The 14,734-nt window shown below is 37.3% G+C and overlaps 1 protein-coding gene across 2 annotated transcripts in view; it reads right to left on the bottom strand.

Moving 5' to 3' along the window:
* Positions 1-677: 677 nt before the first annotated feature.
* The window catches only part of LOC115443673, a 44,396-nt gene continuing 30,339 nt past the window's right edge, over positions 678-14,734 (bottom strand). Inside the window, exons 3-7 of one of the 2 annotated variants that reach the window (XM_030169164.2) lie at positions 6,870-6,975; positions 3,611-3,753; positions 2,877-2,974; positions 2,311-2,476; positions 678-859 (exon numbers count right to left, since the gene is read on the bottom strand). In XM_030169164.2, the coding sequence (XP_030025024.1) occupies positions 756-859; positions 2,311-2,476; positions 2,877-2,974; positions 3,611-3,753; positions 6,870-6,975 (617 nt within the window). In that variant the 3' untranslated portion in view covers positions 678-755. Of the gene's footprint in view, positions 860-1,609; positions 1,776-2,310; positions 2,477-2,876; positions 2,975-3,610; positions 3,754-6,869; positions 6,976-14,734 lie in introns of both variants that reach the window. The other variant, XM_030169163.2, reaches the window with a different exon arrangement.

The raw sequence follows: 14,734 nt of genomic DNA on the forward strand, positions 1-14,734 counted from the left end.
CTTCGGTCGAAACTCGTCACCATTCCATTTCAGTCAACACGACGTCGCCGCTACCCTCGCGGTGGTCAATACATGAACGCCAGATATAAATTGCTATGTTTCGACTTTTTCACGTTGTATTTTCCTCGGTGTTGCACCACGTAGCCGTCGTCGCGGTAGAAGGCGTACTCGGGGTAGTGCAGCAGCGGCGCCAGCGGCAGCGCCACCGGCACGTCCGACATGGAGGCGCGGCGGCCGCGCGGCACGTCGCGCGTCATGTCGCCCGACACGTCGCTCGCGGTGCCGTCGGAGTCCTGCGGCCGCGCGTACTGCGGGCTGGGCGTGGCGCTGTCGCGGCGCGCGGCCAGCTCGTGGCTCTGGTTGCAGACGGGCACGCTGCGGCTCGTGTCGGCCGAGATGTTGGAGCGCGAGCGCAGGAACGGCGCCGTGGACGAGAAGTCGGCGGAGTGCTGCAGGCTCTTGGAGCGGGCGCGCACCGGAGACGACTCGTCGATGCGCGACAGCGTGCGGCGCGGACGGTACGGGGCCCGCGCCGCCGCGCCCGCCAGCCGCGGACGCTTCAGCTTGCGGTGGGAGTTGTACGTGTCGAGGGAGCAGGCGGAGGCCGCGGGGTGCGCGGCGTGTGAGGAGTGCGGGGACAGTGGGCCGGGGGGCGAGGGGTTACGCGCAGGTGCCTGCGGGGCGGGCGCGGGGGCGGGGGCGGGGGCGGGGGCGGGGGCGGCGAGCGGGGCCGCGTCCCTCATCTGGTCTCGTGCTCAGTAATTGTAGGGTCCGTATTGCGACCCGTGATAGTAGGGCCCGGGATACGCGGCGGGAGGGGGGTAACCAGCGTACGCATACTGCTGCTTCTGGGGGTACACTGCACACACAAAACGATACAAAATGTTAATGGCAGCATCGAGACAGTTCTTGAAATTAAATTCAATATTGAACTAAATAATTCTGGAAATATGTCTTAAATATTTTTTTGTTACATCATAGGAACTTAATTATGGCAAATATTAGAAGTTATCATTTTTTTTTTGGTTTAATATCACATATTTTTTAATCATATAGTTATAATATATAATAAACAAGTAATTTATAAAATTTACTGTACACTGTATAACCATGCACGGCACGACACCAACCTATCATCGAAGATAAAATATTTACAATAGATTTACAATTAGATTTAATTAATTAAACACACACCATAATTCAGAAATTAAAAGAGAAGTACAAGTAGGTTTTTGTTGCATAATATTAAAGTGGCACATAATTTCAGACCAACATTTTATTTTTAAATCAGCACACGTATTTTTTTCTAGCCCGACATATAACTACAATTACGATACATTGAACGCATTACTATACCAAGATATAACATTAGCTTAGATCTAGAGACCAACAAGAATCATTACGGACACCTAGGACCGCAATAATTATGCCGGTCTGTCACCGGATATACCGATTGATCTCAGATCCACTTTACACGAGTACAATGGTCACTTATCATATTTAAGGTGATCGCTATAAAAAAAAATCCGGTACCCCCGTACCACTTTCTTTGGCTTTACAATTAACAATAACTTAATATAAATGGGAGTTATATGAAAGCATCGTTTACCCGGCATGAGGTACTGCATGTTAAGCGCCTCTTCCCTCTCCCGTTCGCCGCGCAAGCAAATGGCCGCCGACGAGAACAAAATGGCGGACAGCAGCGACAGCCCCACGCCGCACCAAGCGACCATGTAAGACCAGTCGTACCACACGCGCGAATTGTCACGTAATATCTGGTTTAATACCGATTTTGAAGATTGTGGACGGGGTGGTTAATTTTTTTCGTGAAAGAATTTATTTTTTATATTGAAAATGTATTTGAATGGCATAGAAATATAATACATAAATATGTGAGGGTAGTTGTTGGTTTTGATGATGATTGATGTAGTTTATTTGTGTGTGGGGGTTTGATAATAGTATTATGTACAACACCAATGTTAAAGTTGGTAAGCGAGTTAGTATTGCGGGCGTAAACCAGATATTATGTGGCGCAATCATTATATGCATTAACCGACCGGTCGCGTTTCCGTAGTAGCCAAATCCACAGAAACATGAAAAGAAATAGGAAAAGCATTTTGTTAGTATGATAATACTTACATTTTTCACTTAGAACTAAGTTATGACTTAACTTATTGATGGATGAAAAAATATACAATAGATTTATAGCGTTCCTGTAAAGAATCATCCGTAACCGCCAAGCGTTAAGTTGCAGGCCAACAAGATGGCCGCCGGCGCAAAATGGCGGCCGGCACAAGATGGCGGTCTAACCTGGCATTATGTACTGCACGTTATTCTGCTGCTCGCGCCGCTTCTCCTTGCTCAAGCATATGGCGGCGGAGAAGAATAATATGGAACTGCCGAAGGAGACGCCGACAGACAACCACGCGAGTATGTACGACCAGTCGTACCAAATCGACGAGTTGTCTTTTAAAACCTGAGGTTGGGCTTCAGTCAGAATAGCAACAATTCAAAGGAGCTTTTATACGTATCTTATTACTATAATATTTATGCTAATTGCTTAATTCATATTTGTCAGAGTCTGAAGAAACTTTGTAACTGCATCAAATTAAAGTTCTCCAGTGTGATGATTTCTTATGTTTACACGAATGTTAGACATCGAGAAAAATCTAGTTTTCGGATCGCGGTTTTATTCTTAATTTTCTCCTGAAGTTTCGAAGACTTTATAAATAAAAAAAAAATCACTTAGAAAATTAAAATATAAAAACCGCGATAAAATCCCAAAACTAGTCTTATATCAAGTTCTTCAGTGTTTATGTCTTAATATAATAATATATTAGCGATTTACGAGTAAAATGCCAAATAAAACGACTTACATTAGGCCATTGTTGGTAAAATTCCTCTCCGACAACTTTTTCCTTCTCGTAGAATTCCACTCCGTGCCATAATGCCATGGCACCCGCTGATAGTAGACCTATAATTCAACAAAATAACGTTGAATTTTGAATGGCGTGACAAAGTACCTACTCCTTATACCTACCATGTAAATATTGTGAGTCTCACGTCACATCTATTTCACAGTCGACATATTTGGCTTCCATCTTATAGACAGATAAAAGAAGCATAATAGGGATGTTGTGTTCTGTTACTTAATACATATTGATTCATGATGAAAATCAGACTTTAGCATGGTGTTGTAGAAGGAAACTTATTCTTCATACAATTACTGAATAAATAATATCAGCCCTGTATTATATACTGTCCCACTGTTGGGCACGGGCCTCCTCTACTACTGATAGGGATTAGGCCTTAGTCAACCACGTTGGCCTAGTGCGGATTGGTAGACTTCACTCACCCTCGAAAATTCCTAATGGAGAATTTCTCAGGTATGCAGGTTTCCTCAAGATGTTTTCCTTCACCGTTAAAGCAAGTGATAATTCACAAAGAATACACACATATTTTTTAGAAAAGTCAGAGGGTGTGCCCTTGGGATTTCAACCTGCGCACATTCGTCTCGGCAGTCCGTTCCATAACCAACTAGGCTATCGCCACTTTTTGCCACTGCAATACTAACTACTAAATGCAATTTAATATATTGTAAAATACTAACAGGTGACAAGCATGAGTATAGCGGTGGCGGTGATGTTCCCAGGGCTTCGCTTCCAGCAGCCGACCACGCCGGTCCAGAAGGCTATGAAGAGCGCGAGGAACGCCACGATGAACAACGCCACCGTAGACCGCGCCATGTGCAGCCTGCAAAATACAATAGAAATTCATAAAATAACAGTCACAACTCATCTATACTCAACCTGCTTGCCGGGTTTTCCCTTGTGGCCCGATGAGCTTTTGTAAGGGGTCGTCAATTAATCACGTGAGGCTCGAAAGGGACCGAGAGGTTCGGAAATAAAATCACGATATATCACAACGAGGGGGGGGGGAGACTATGACATATCACGTGTATTTATTTCTCGTTAATCGAGCGATTTCTAAACCAAAAAGCGCGCGTGACCTTTGACTCACCGCCAAGCAACGATTTCCCCGCGCTTTGCAACATTCATGTACAAATATATGTTTTTTTTAACACCTTCCTTTATTCTTTTTACGCGTCTAAAAGAACCTGCAACCTGTTAATGTCTGTCTTAGACATTTTTTATCTCAATGCTTAATTTTCTAAAATTTAATCAGTTATACCTGTATCTAAAGATTGTTCTCATAATTTCCATATACTTTAAAAAAAAATACGTGATTTTGGGTAGGGGAGGGGCAGACTAAAACCTCACCACATATCACTAGCTTTAAAAAGTCACTAAAAACGTCACATGATTAATGGACGACCCCTAAGTGGATTAACAGAATTCAAAAATGTTAGTAAAGTGAAACCAAAATCATTTGAATTGTATACTGATCCTATAAGAATAATATCAATCAGTTAATTGTATGTACTTTTTATTTAAATACTATAATTTATAAACCGATTTAAAAAATACAGTTGTATGGATAAAATAGGATATAAAGTTCCCTATTCAATCCTGACCTGGTTTTTCTGTCCTCAAATAAAAGTTATCCATCTAATAAATTATAATCTGACTTATTATTTTAAGAACTTTATTATTTAAAGAAAAATAGTGCAGGACCTAATAATATATTTTAATTAATATCAAACAACGTCGTAAATTTTCATGGTCAGAAACGATTATAAAGCCTAATAAAAACATCGTTATTCCTTTCCACATTTTACTTAACGGATAAGAAACATTTAATTGAAAGTTTAAGATAAAACAAATGGGTATAACGCACATTTTCAAAATATTTTATCACCAAGGTTCGTTCCGTGCTCGATTTACTCACTTCCGGTGAAATATAACACACTTTAACTATTTAATTGTTATAATCCTTGACCGAATAACAGTTAAGACTGTGATGGTTTGATGATAATTGTAGTTGAAATTTTACATGCGTCGAAATCCTTGTGCGCGGAGGTCGCGTGGAATTGCTACGTATTTTCTATTTATAATTGTTCATTCGTGCAACAAACAAAACGAATATATGACATTTAGTAATAATGGGGGTCATTGAAATAAACGCGTAGTTTGGGTTCTCACACATTATTTGAATGTCGAGGGTCGGAAGGAAATACAAAAAATAATATTTACTTTGTGGATGAAAATTTAAAGCATTTGTCATGACAACAGCACATTAGGTTATAAGAAATGGCGTATAACCAAAAGTATTTTAACATGAAAATATTACCCTACTTTAAAATGTTTCAGTAAAGGAGACGTCACGTGACTTATCGGTAAGCATGGAACGAAATAATGGCCGAGGCGATTACGACGCGTAAACGAACCTGTACTTAGAAATATGGAACAGTGAGTCGGCTTGAATATAACGTATGTTGTAGATGGCCTTACTGTTATATATCGTAAATGATAGAGAAACGATTTATGGGTCATCTGGTTGGAAAATATTAGTACTTACTACCGTAGTTACTTGAATACCCATAAGCCTCAACATCAGTGAAATCGAGAATTTGGAAGCAGGTGCTACTTGTGCTGCAGAAATTTGTCGTTTTTTCTAAGCCAGTATTTTTCAGTTATTACCTAGCCCTGCCATATATTATTTAAAACACATACATACATACATACACACACACGTTTTTTATCCCCGAAAGGTTAGGCATTGACGGAACTGGTGCACCTACTTTCCGCCGTGTGCATTCCGTCCTATGTAATGCGGGACGGGCCTGTCACCATATCGGGTAAAAATTCCAGACTCCGGGCTGATAACGAACAAACAACCCAATATCACATTGCCCGACCCGGGGATCGAATCTGAGACCTCAGCACTGCAGTCGTACCGTAATACAACGGCACCAAGGCAGTCATTATGCATCATATAAAATAAGATCTAAACAATTAATCAGTATAAATACCATTTCACCTTGCAAGATTCGCATTGTTAGCCAAAATCCAATACAATCCAATTAATACCGAATGCCTCCAAATGTGATGGTAACAATAAATCAATAGTAAACATGATAAACAATGCAACGAATTGTTATCGAATTCGATCTACGTCTATTGGCGGCTGACCCACTTGCTTCGATCTGTTACAAGGCTCCGAGACGATTTATTACCACTTTTGTTAGCCATTGTCAACTTCGAAATGTATGGCACGCGCAACTTCATAATCAAACAGTTGTACTTAGACCTTTTTTTGTTAAATAGGAATGCAGTCAACACTGGGGAAGCCTATGAATGGGATACTAGAATCCCCCGGCTTAATGACTACAAGAGCCCATAGGATGGTAGAGAGGGGATGGGATTTGTGGGAAGGGTGGGGAGAGGAAGTTCTGGGTGTTAGGACCTGTGTCCCCTCCTCTACAACTCAGAGGGACCGGTACTTTAAACGATATATTGCTCAAAAAGTGAAGCGTTTCGCAAAACCTATGCCAGTCATAGAAGGAAAATTAATAATAAAAATGAGTAAATAACTTCTTGAATGCTTTGTTCAGGGCTGTAGGCACCACATACAATAAAGGGCTAAGTGGTTTAATGTTATTTTCGTTCTTTCCTTCCCTGAATATGACATACCTACCTATGTAAAAAGAAATACTGGCGAATTAAAGGAATATAATATTTTCGTGATAACTCACGAAGCAGGGAATAAACATTAAACAATCTCCTACATAGTAATGTCATACCATTTCTCGTTACTTAGCCGTATTCGATCCATAACACTACACATATTATTTAGTGTTCTTTTATTGCATATTAAAAATAATGCTACAATTATACAGTCGATAATACTGATTTACTAAAATTATTGTACAACCTCACCGAAATTGTATGAAGTAAAAATAACAGTACCTGTTCATCGCGTCGTCGGAGAGTCCCTTGGTTTCGTTGTTCTCGTCAGGGATGAAGTAGTCCACATTGCTGCAGTGTGTCTCTACAGGTGATAGGTAGATTTCAACTGAAACACGAGAAAAAGAAATTCAACTTTGGAATCGAAGTTATTGTCACCTTAAAGTATATGGACCGGATCTTGGGGACGGCATTAAGCAATAAAAATCTAAAGTTTTAAACTATTCCCAGATTTCGCAATACTGATTTGCCTCTAGTTCTGTTTATGGTTAGTTTCCCAACCATGGTTTAAATATATTATGTATAGTTCGACTAGTTTTTGCGATTAATATATTTATTTATTTTCAAGTAAGGGTTAAAAGTGGCGATAGCCTAATTGGGTGTGGAACGGACTGCGAAGACGAATGTCCGCAGGTTCAAATCAAAAGGGCATACCTCTGACTTTTCTAAAATCATGTGTGTATTCTTTGTGAATTTATCGTTCGCTTTAACGGTGAAGGAAAACATCGTGAGGAAACCTGCACATCTGAGAAGTTCTCTATAGGAATTTCGAAGGTGTGTGAAGTCTACCAATCCGCACTAGGCCAGCGTGGTGGACTAAGGCCTAATCCCTCTCAGTAGTAGAGGAGGCCCGTGCTCGGCAGTGGGCGAGTATTATATAATGGTTACAGACAGGATAAAGTAGGCACAGTGTTTTTAAAACTAGAGGTCACAGATATAAATTCACTTTAAATACAACACAATTTAAAAATCAATAGATAATGGCTAAACTAGATTCCAAGGAATCTGTACAATAGTCATGAGTAAGCGTATCGTACTACTTCGACTAGTTAAGAATAGATAAGATAAGTCACATATTCCTAAATTTAATATAATTTACCTCCAAAACTAACCACAATAGTCATTATCAATATCTTTACTAAAACGCTAAACGTGACAATATAATTTTATTGTTTGAAGCATGAATAGATTTACGGAGATTCACATAAATGCCAAGAGATTGAGTCATCGGTCACAGTTGATGTGACGAAATCTAGAATGCGGAGTTTAAGCACCGACTAAGGCCTTTCACGCACTATAACGCGTGATGTTTCACTGTTCGTAAATCTAGACACAATTATGGTCGAAGTAGTCGGATATCCAATAGGTTTAATTGTAGTGGCTAGTTAGCAGTATTTAGGGAGAGTAAAGTGCTTTGGGCTCAAGATTAGAGGGTCTACTTCGAAAAACGAACGTCGAAACGTCGGTCCGAAACGAAGAAACGACGAACTACGGATTTAACTCTACTACCAAATTACTTCAGATCCGTCACCGATCCGTAGCTTACCTTAGAGGTAGGATCTATCATATATTTTTTTTATGAAAGCAGTGAAAGTTTATCCTCGCAGATAGTTTTAAAAAGGGATGGCGAAACCCTATAAGTTTTTTACAAATTCCATGTCTGAAATATTGCGATGCACAGATCGGATCCGTCGTCGAATCCGTCATCGGATCCGTAACACCTCGTAACAACAAAACGTGCAATCCGTCATCCGAACTACGGATTTCGTTTTTCGAAGTAGACCCTCAGTTTTCAAGTCTCAGGAGTATATTTATCCGGCAAGTCGTATAAAGGTAACACATTAGCAAGAAAATAACGATATAGGGAAAGGTGCGATAATAAATTGCTCTTAATATTTCATGTGTGAAATACATGTATGATTTAATTTTATTTTATTGTTATGGTGATATTATTTTATTTGTAATATCTGCAAATAGCCGTTGGACCATTGTAATAATATAATATACATTCCTATAAACTGATGTATAATGTAACTTCGAGTAAGAACGAGCACACGAACACCAACAGACGCTTTGACATAGTTATAAAGTTCTAATTCTCGGGTATCACAACTATATAAGACAGACAGCATTTTGACAGGATTTTGAGCGGTCATGTTCTTGATGAAACTTGCAATAGGATGAAATAAAATGGAGGACAGGACAGCCATTTTACATAAAAAGACAAAATGTATTTTCACTTAATATTGTAATTGGCAGTTTAGAACTAATAAGCGCAGTATGTTATAGTTATTCTCTCATTAGTAGTCGTATGAGTTGAATACAAGTTTGCGTCATCGATCTTTAAAATAAACTTTTAATGTTCTTGCAACAAGATCTTACGCAAAGACCTTTGTATAGCCAATACTAACAATAAACTGACCTCATGAATGAATCAATGAATGATGAGAGTCAGTTCCCTGCAGGGAATGACGTAATTTTGTGCAATTGTCATGCTTTTGGTATGTTGGATAAATAAGTTTTAGATGCACAGCTACTATAAAAAATATTTTCAACGTGCTAAAATATTTCCCAACAATAGTTGGTTATTTTGTAAGGAATACACGTGTGAAAACTCGATTGAAGTAGCTGCGAACCAGGAAGCGAAGCATCTTCAAGTGCGTAGTACAAAGCATAGGAGGTAACGGTAAAAAATACACAAGTAAATAACAAACATTTTATAAAAATATGTTGGGTGATAAGAAAAAATAGAGGACATAAATATACATAATATATTACATTATTTTTGCATAAATAAAATTTGTACCTAGGCGAACCAAATGCCGTAGACAATCTCTCCCAGTCCAGCTTTAGATTGGAGCAGAGATGAATAAGGTAAGTGCATTAGAAAATGATGAAAAAAAGAAATATGTTGCGAAAATATAATAAATAGGTCTGCGACTAAATTCATTATTATTAACTGTTTTGTACAAATAGTTATTGTAATAACAATAGAATTATGTTCTCGTTACTGTTGTCTATTTATATACACACTTTACCGACCTATTAAATAAAAAAGTGTATATAGTATTGTTTGCATTACATTTTCCTGTTTATAGCGACTATAATATACCCTTATAAAGTATTAACAAAGACGTGAACAATATACATACACCGATTCTAAATACGTGGAATAAATATGTGTTTCAAAAATGTAAAACTCCACAAGTTTTTAAATTCTAAGATAACCTTTTAAAGTTACAAAACTAGGCACATTTACAACTTTTGCAACCTTTGAATATAACTGCTACTTAATTTTACTGTATTTGTCAATTAAGCTAATTAAGAACTGACTTATTCATTTAAGTGTAACTTACGTCAAATTTATGGTAACATTCCAAAAACCTACTTAATTTAATGTCAATAAAGAATGAATGCAATAAAAATTACGCTATTGTAACCCGTCACCGGTTCTCACATGTGATATCCATTCACTTCACTGCTTACGAATTTATTGTTTATCTCTTTCGCGCTAAGTACAAGCTTGAGCAAATGAAAGTGACAAAAGGTGGTTAAGTACTAGCTGCTTTGCGCCGACCGCGTTTCGATTTCACTAGGAAAAAAGTTTATTTTGTAAGATTTCCTGATGTTAAGTATATGTTGGCGACTTTAATTCTTGGGAATCTTGGTGTCACAACTTTCGATACCGACCGCATTTTCTATGAATTAGTTGCGTATGAAGGTTTTTTATGTTTTATTTCACGGAATTGAGAAATAAGCATGGAACGGGTTTGTTTTATTGCTGATTTAGCATCAATCTTTTGAGGAATGTGTCGACATACATACATTTAACATCGGAATTGCGTCCGACGTAAAATTATAAAGCCATTAATCATCTTCGTTAGGTTAAAGTAAATAAAAAATACCTATCATAAATGTAATGCCGTAAACTATAAATAAAATGAATATATAATTAAATTAAAATACCTTAATTACGAACAATACAGCCATTATATTACTTCTATTATCGATTTGCGGTTAAATCGATAGACATCTAAAATCAAAGGACATCGAAATGTGCCGCTGAAATAATAAAATACATATCTAATAGCTAGCACAAGGCCGTCAAGAATTTGTACTTAGCTATTGTCGGGCACGCAGCCTGTGCAAATGAATATTCAATGAAGCTTAATATTTAAGTGCGTCAAAGAACTCATTGTTCTACCTACAAGAGCATGGTATGCGATTATCTGGGAATGACTTATGGACAAACTATGTGCTGGACATGACCTAAGAAGGCCTTAAAAAGAAATTAAAAAATGATGGATGAATGATTTGATTATCAATCTCACAGACCACCTGTTCTATAAAAAAATGCCGTATTCTGGAACGCAATTTAGTTGACGTGAGCATATAAAAAAACCAAACCCATTTAAATCCACATAAATTATTATTTATGTAGTTATTACTAACAATTCCATGTGACATCAATTTGTTTTTAGTTGCTAATGAAGACCATATCCAGAGGTGCCGTGTTATCAATGGCGGAAATAAACATAACGAGGCAATATTGACTAATCAAGCACTAACTGCTTTTCAAAGATTACATCATTAACAAATTCATTGAAAGACCCATTAGCACAGTTTTCAAGTCTCTTCATTGCATATTCTATAGATTTTACATAATTATGACATTAATTAATTAGGGACGTTGCAATCGTTACGTCACCAGGAAATGTACATACGAAAAATACAAATCAATATTATATAAATAATAAATATTATAAACTGAAGTCTTCTAATAAACTCCAAAGCTAATTTATATACCAAATTTCGATCTAAGTCTGCAATCAGAGCATAACTTTGACGATAATTACAACGCGTTATCACTATTTCCAAAAACGAAAAAGTTTCATATAGTGTTTCAAATACTAAGTAGATACCTTTTGAAAAATAGCTACATATGTGGTGCATGAAATTTTTAACCGTATTTGATTCCGATTGCCACTTATATGCCTTTGTAAATCTAAACAGCCCAATAGCAATACGGGATAAATAAAACAAAAGATAATATTTTCGGCACAGCATTCCTAACACCCTCGAATACTATATTACAAGACTAGCATTCAAATAATTAGAACGATAGAAAGTCGTAAATAACAATTAGAACTTCTTCACCGATGGCACTTTCATTAGAAATCATGGAATGTTCGCAAATCGCTTCACGTACGGCGCTTGGACCACGTCCAAATATGATAAGTGTGTGCAGCAAATGGGTAACCCGGTCCGAGCGACATTTCGTTTAGCGATTCGTAGGCGCGGCATAGAGAAAGTCAATTGTATGTCCTTGTTGCGCGTGTACCACAGCCAGGTGTTTTGTAAGGCCTGCCTTTATCTTGACGCATGGAATTAGAGACTTCCTACTTTTTAATAAAATTCCTAATGCAACGGCACGGGCGAGCTTAGCTTTTAATCATTATTGAATTTCCTGCAACGGAAATATCAAATATTTTCACGACCATCTGACAGGTTAAATTAGAAGTTTTAATTAGACGACTTTATATGTTAGTGTTTTGTTTTTGGATTTAGAGTAATCCCTCTTAGAATATCAGCCACGGCCGATCTCAACAGTGATCAGGCAGGTATACAGGAGCTAAGTGTGTACACGATACACTGGTGAACTCTATTCCTTCACTCTCATAGTCCGGCGAGACGGCAATCCTACATGACAAGAGAAAGATCAAGCGCAGGACCAACGGCTTTATGTGCTTTTCGAGGTACGGAGGTATCACACGGCAAACCGCTAAATTTCTGGCTGCGAACTGCAACTGAATAATTTTTAAGATTGAAAAAGCCGATCATAATGTTTTTGCCCGACCCGGGTTTCGAACCCAGAACCTCATCGCAATAGTCGCATTCGTATCGCGTACCCGACACAACTACGGCACGCACCGAAGCAGTCAATAGTCAAATGTGCGATATAGGGTAACAATGATGTTTCTGCAAATTTTATCAATACCAAATTGTGAAATAAATTTTAACACATAGCATCTCTAAAGATATTTTAGTAAAAGATATTTCATTGAAACTGTTTATAAATCCTACGTCATCTGTAATCCGTGAAGGAAGTAAAACAAATCTCCATTAGATATCACATGTTTTATATAAACCTTATTTCTAAGGCCTATTGTTATCGACGCTTTCACAACGATCACAATTAAATAGAATGTTCGTACAACAAAAACCATTATCCGAAGAAAGTCTATAAAGAAAACAACCGCGCTATTCGACTGTATGCAATAATGAACTCATTTAAATAAGACATAGCTATTTGCTAAGTCATTTCGCGGTATAAAATAATAATAAACTTCGTACATTTTTATGTTGTATAAGAGTTACATAAAATTTTATAATAGTGTAAACGGACGCGATGTGATGTAAATTGTATCCGAGTTATGTAAATTAAATATAGCACCAGGTTGATACTGTAAATAAGGTCCAAATTGATTGTTACTGATGTGTGAATAACATAAAAGGTATTTCTGTATACATTCCTTGAAGACTAAATTTATCATACTTATTATACGTTGACTATGATATCGAATTAAGATATGAAGGTTTGTTCATGCCTAAATTTATAAGGCTACTTTTGTTAGACTTTTTATAATGATTTCCTATGTTCAAGCGACTGTTAGACATTAAAATAAATTTATTTTACGGATTTTATCGCGGTATTTATATAATAATTTTCTCCCAACATTTCGAAGACTACAGCCTTCGTGGCCACGAAAAATCCGTAGAATAATTATATTTTAAACATTTGATGTTTGCATTGCTTGATTTGTTAATAGCGGCAAATGAAGTATTAAATAAACTTAATTTATAACAATGATTTTTTCAACAAAACTTTCTTCCAATATCCGTCAATTGACCTAACCTTAATATCCGCATTATTGAATTAATGCACACTAAACCTCTAAGAAAACACGCCAAACGAACGTGAAGAAAAAGCCAAGCTGTCAATAATTTCCTCGGCTCAGTTTCCACGATAATTACACTACGGTTTCACTTTCACGATTTTCCAAAGTACGCTAATACTTAGAAAAGCGACTAGCGGTAACTTAATATCGTTTGCAATTAATGTTAATTCTGACCTCAGTATGCCCGAGAGACTGTCGAAGGCATGGAATCAAATGAGACATGTTTAAGGTATGGAGTTACTAAGTGGAACAAAGAAAGTGGATAACTCTAATGCATTTTTAACGGTTTCATATGACCACGGATTTGCCTTCACGACATTAAATTTGATTGCGTTTAATTGAAATCCGTCAAAGTAGTAACTTTTTACTACGCAGTTAAGATAAGTTGTTTCAATTAATACTATGAATTCAATTAAACAAACATAAACCAGTTAATTTGAAAGTGTTACTGAGACACAAGTTAACGATTTAAATATCACTTTTATCGTCTTTCTTGCGCGCTTTTGCTAGGGTTTTGCATTATACCTTAGATAATAATACCTCCTTGTAAAATTAGATCATTTATCAAAAACAATAAAGAACCTTTCTACGAAATTTCTTCTTTCTTACCTCGTAATACAAGACATTATGAGATACTGTTACAAAGTTTTGAAACTAATAACCTTGAAATTAAACTGAACCACAATTTCTATTGGCATTTGTCTAAGCCTTGCACGTAATTCGTGACAGTGGCCCAACACCCTACCCCACTTGCGGACATTCAGTACATTTTTACCATACAAGTACATTGACCAATAGATTCCAAAGTGTTATAATCAAACGGGCGGAATACAAATGCGCCCGTTTATAATTTACAAGTTTTACGAAATGAGCACAATGCAATTCCTTAACACGATTTATGTCGCCTTGAATGTGAACGTTACTTTAATCTGCATAGTAAAGGAGATAACGAGGGCTGTTTTAGGAGATTGGATTAGTTTAATATCGATTACGGACAAATTAAGGTATTGCAGTGAAATATTGGTTTAGGATATCTGTTAAACTGGTATCAGTCGTTTGAAAATTTTCGTCAATATTAAATTTTGGACATTTTGTGCAATTTGTGTCTGCTGTTGTAAAGTTTTCTAA

Source organism: Manduca sexta, chromosome 12 (assembly GCF_014839805.1).
Source record: "Manduca sexta isolate Smith_Timp_Sample1 chromosome 12, JHU_Msex_v1.0, whole genome shotgun sequence".
NCBI lineage: Eukaryota > Metazoa > Arthropoda > Insecta > Lepidoptera > Sphingidae > Manduca > Manduca sexta.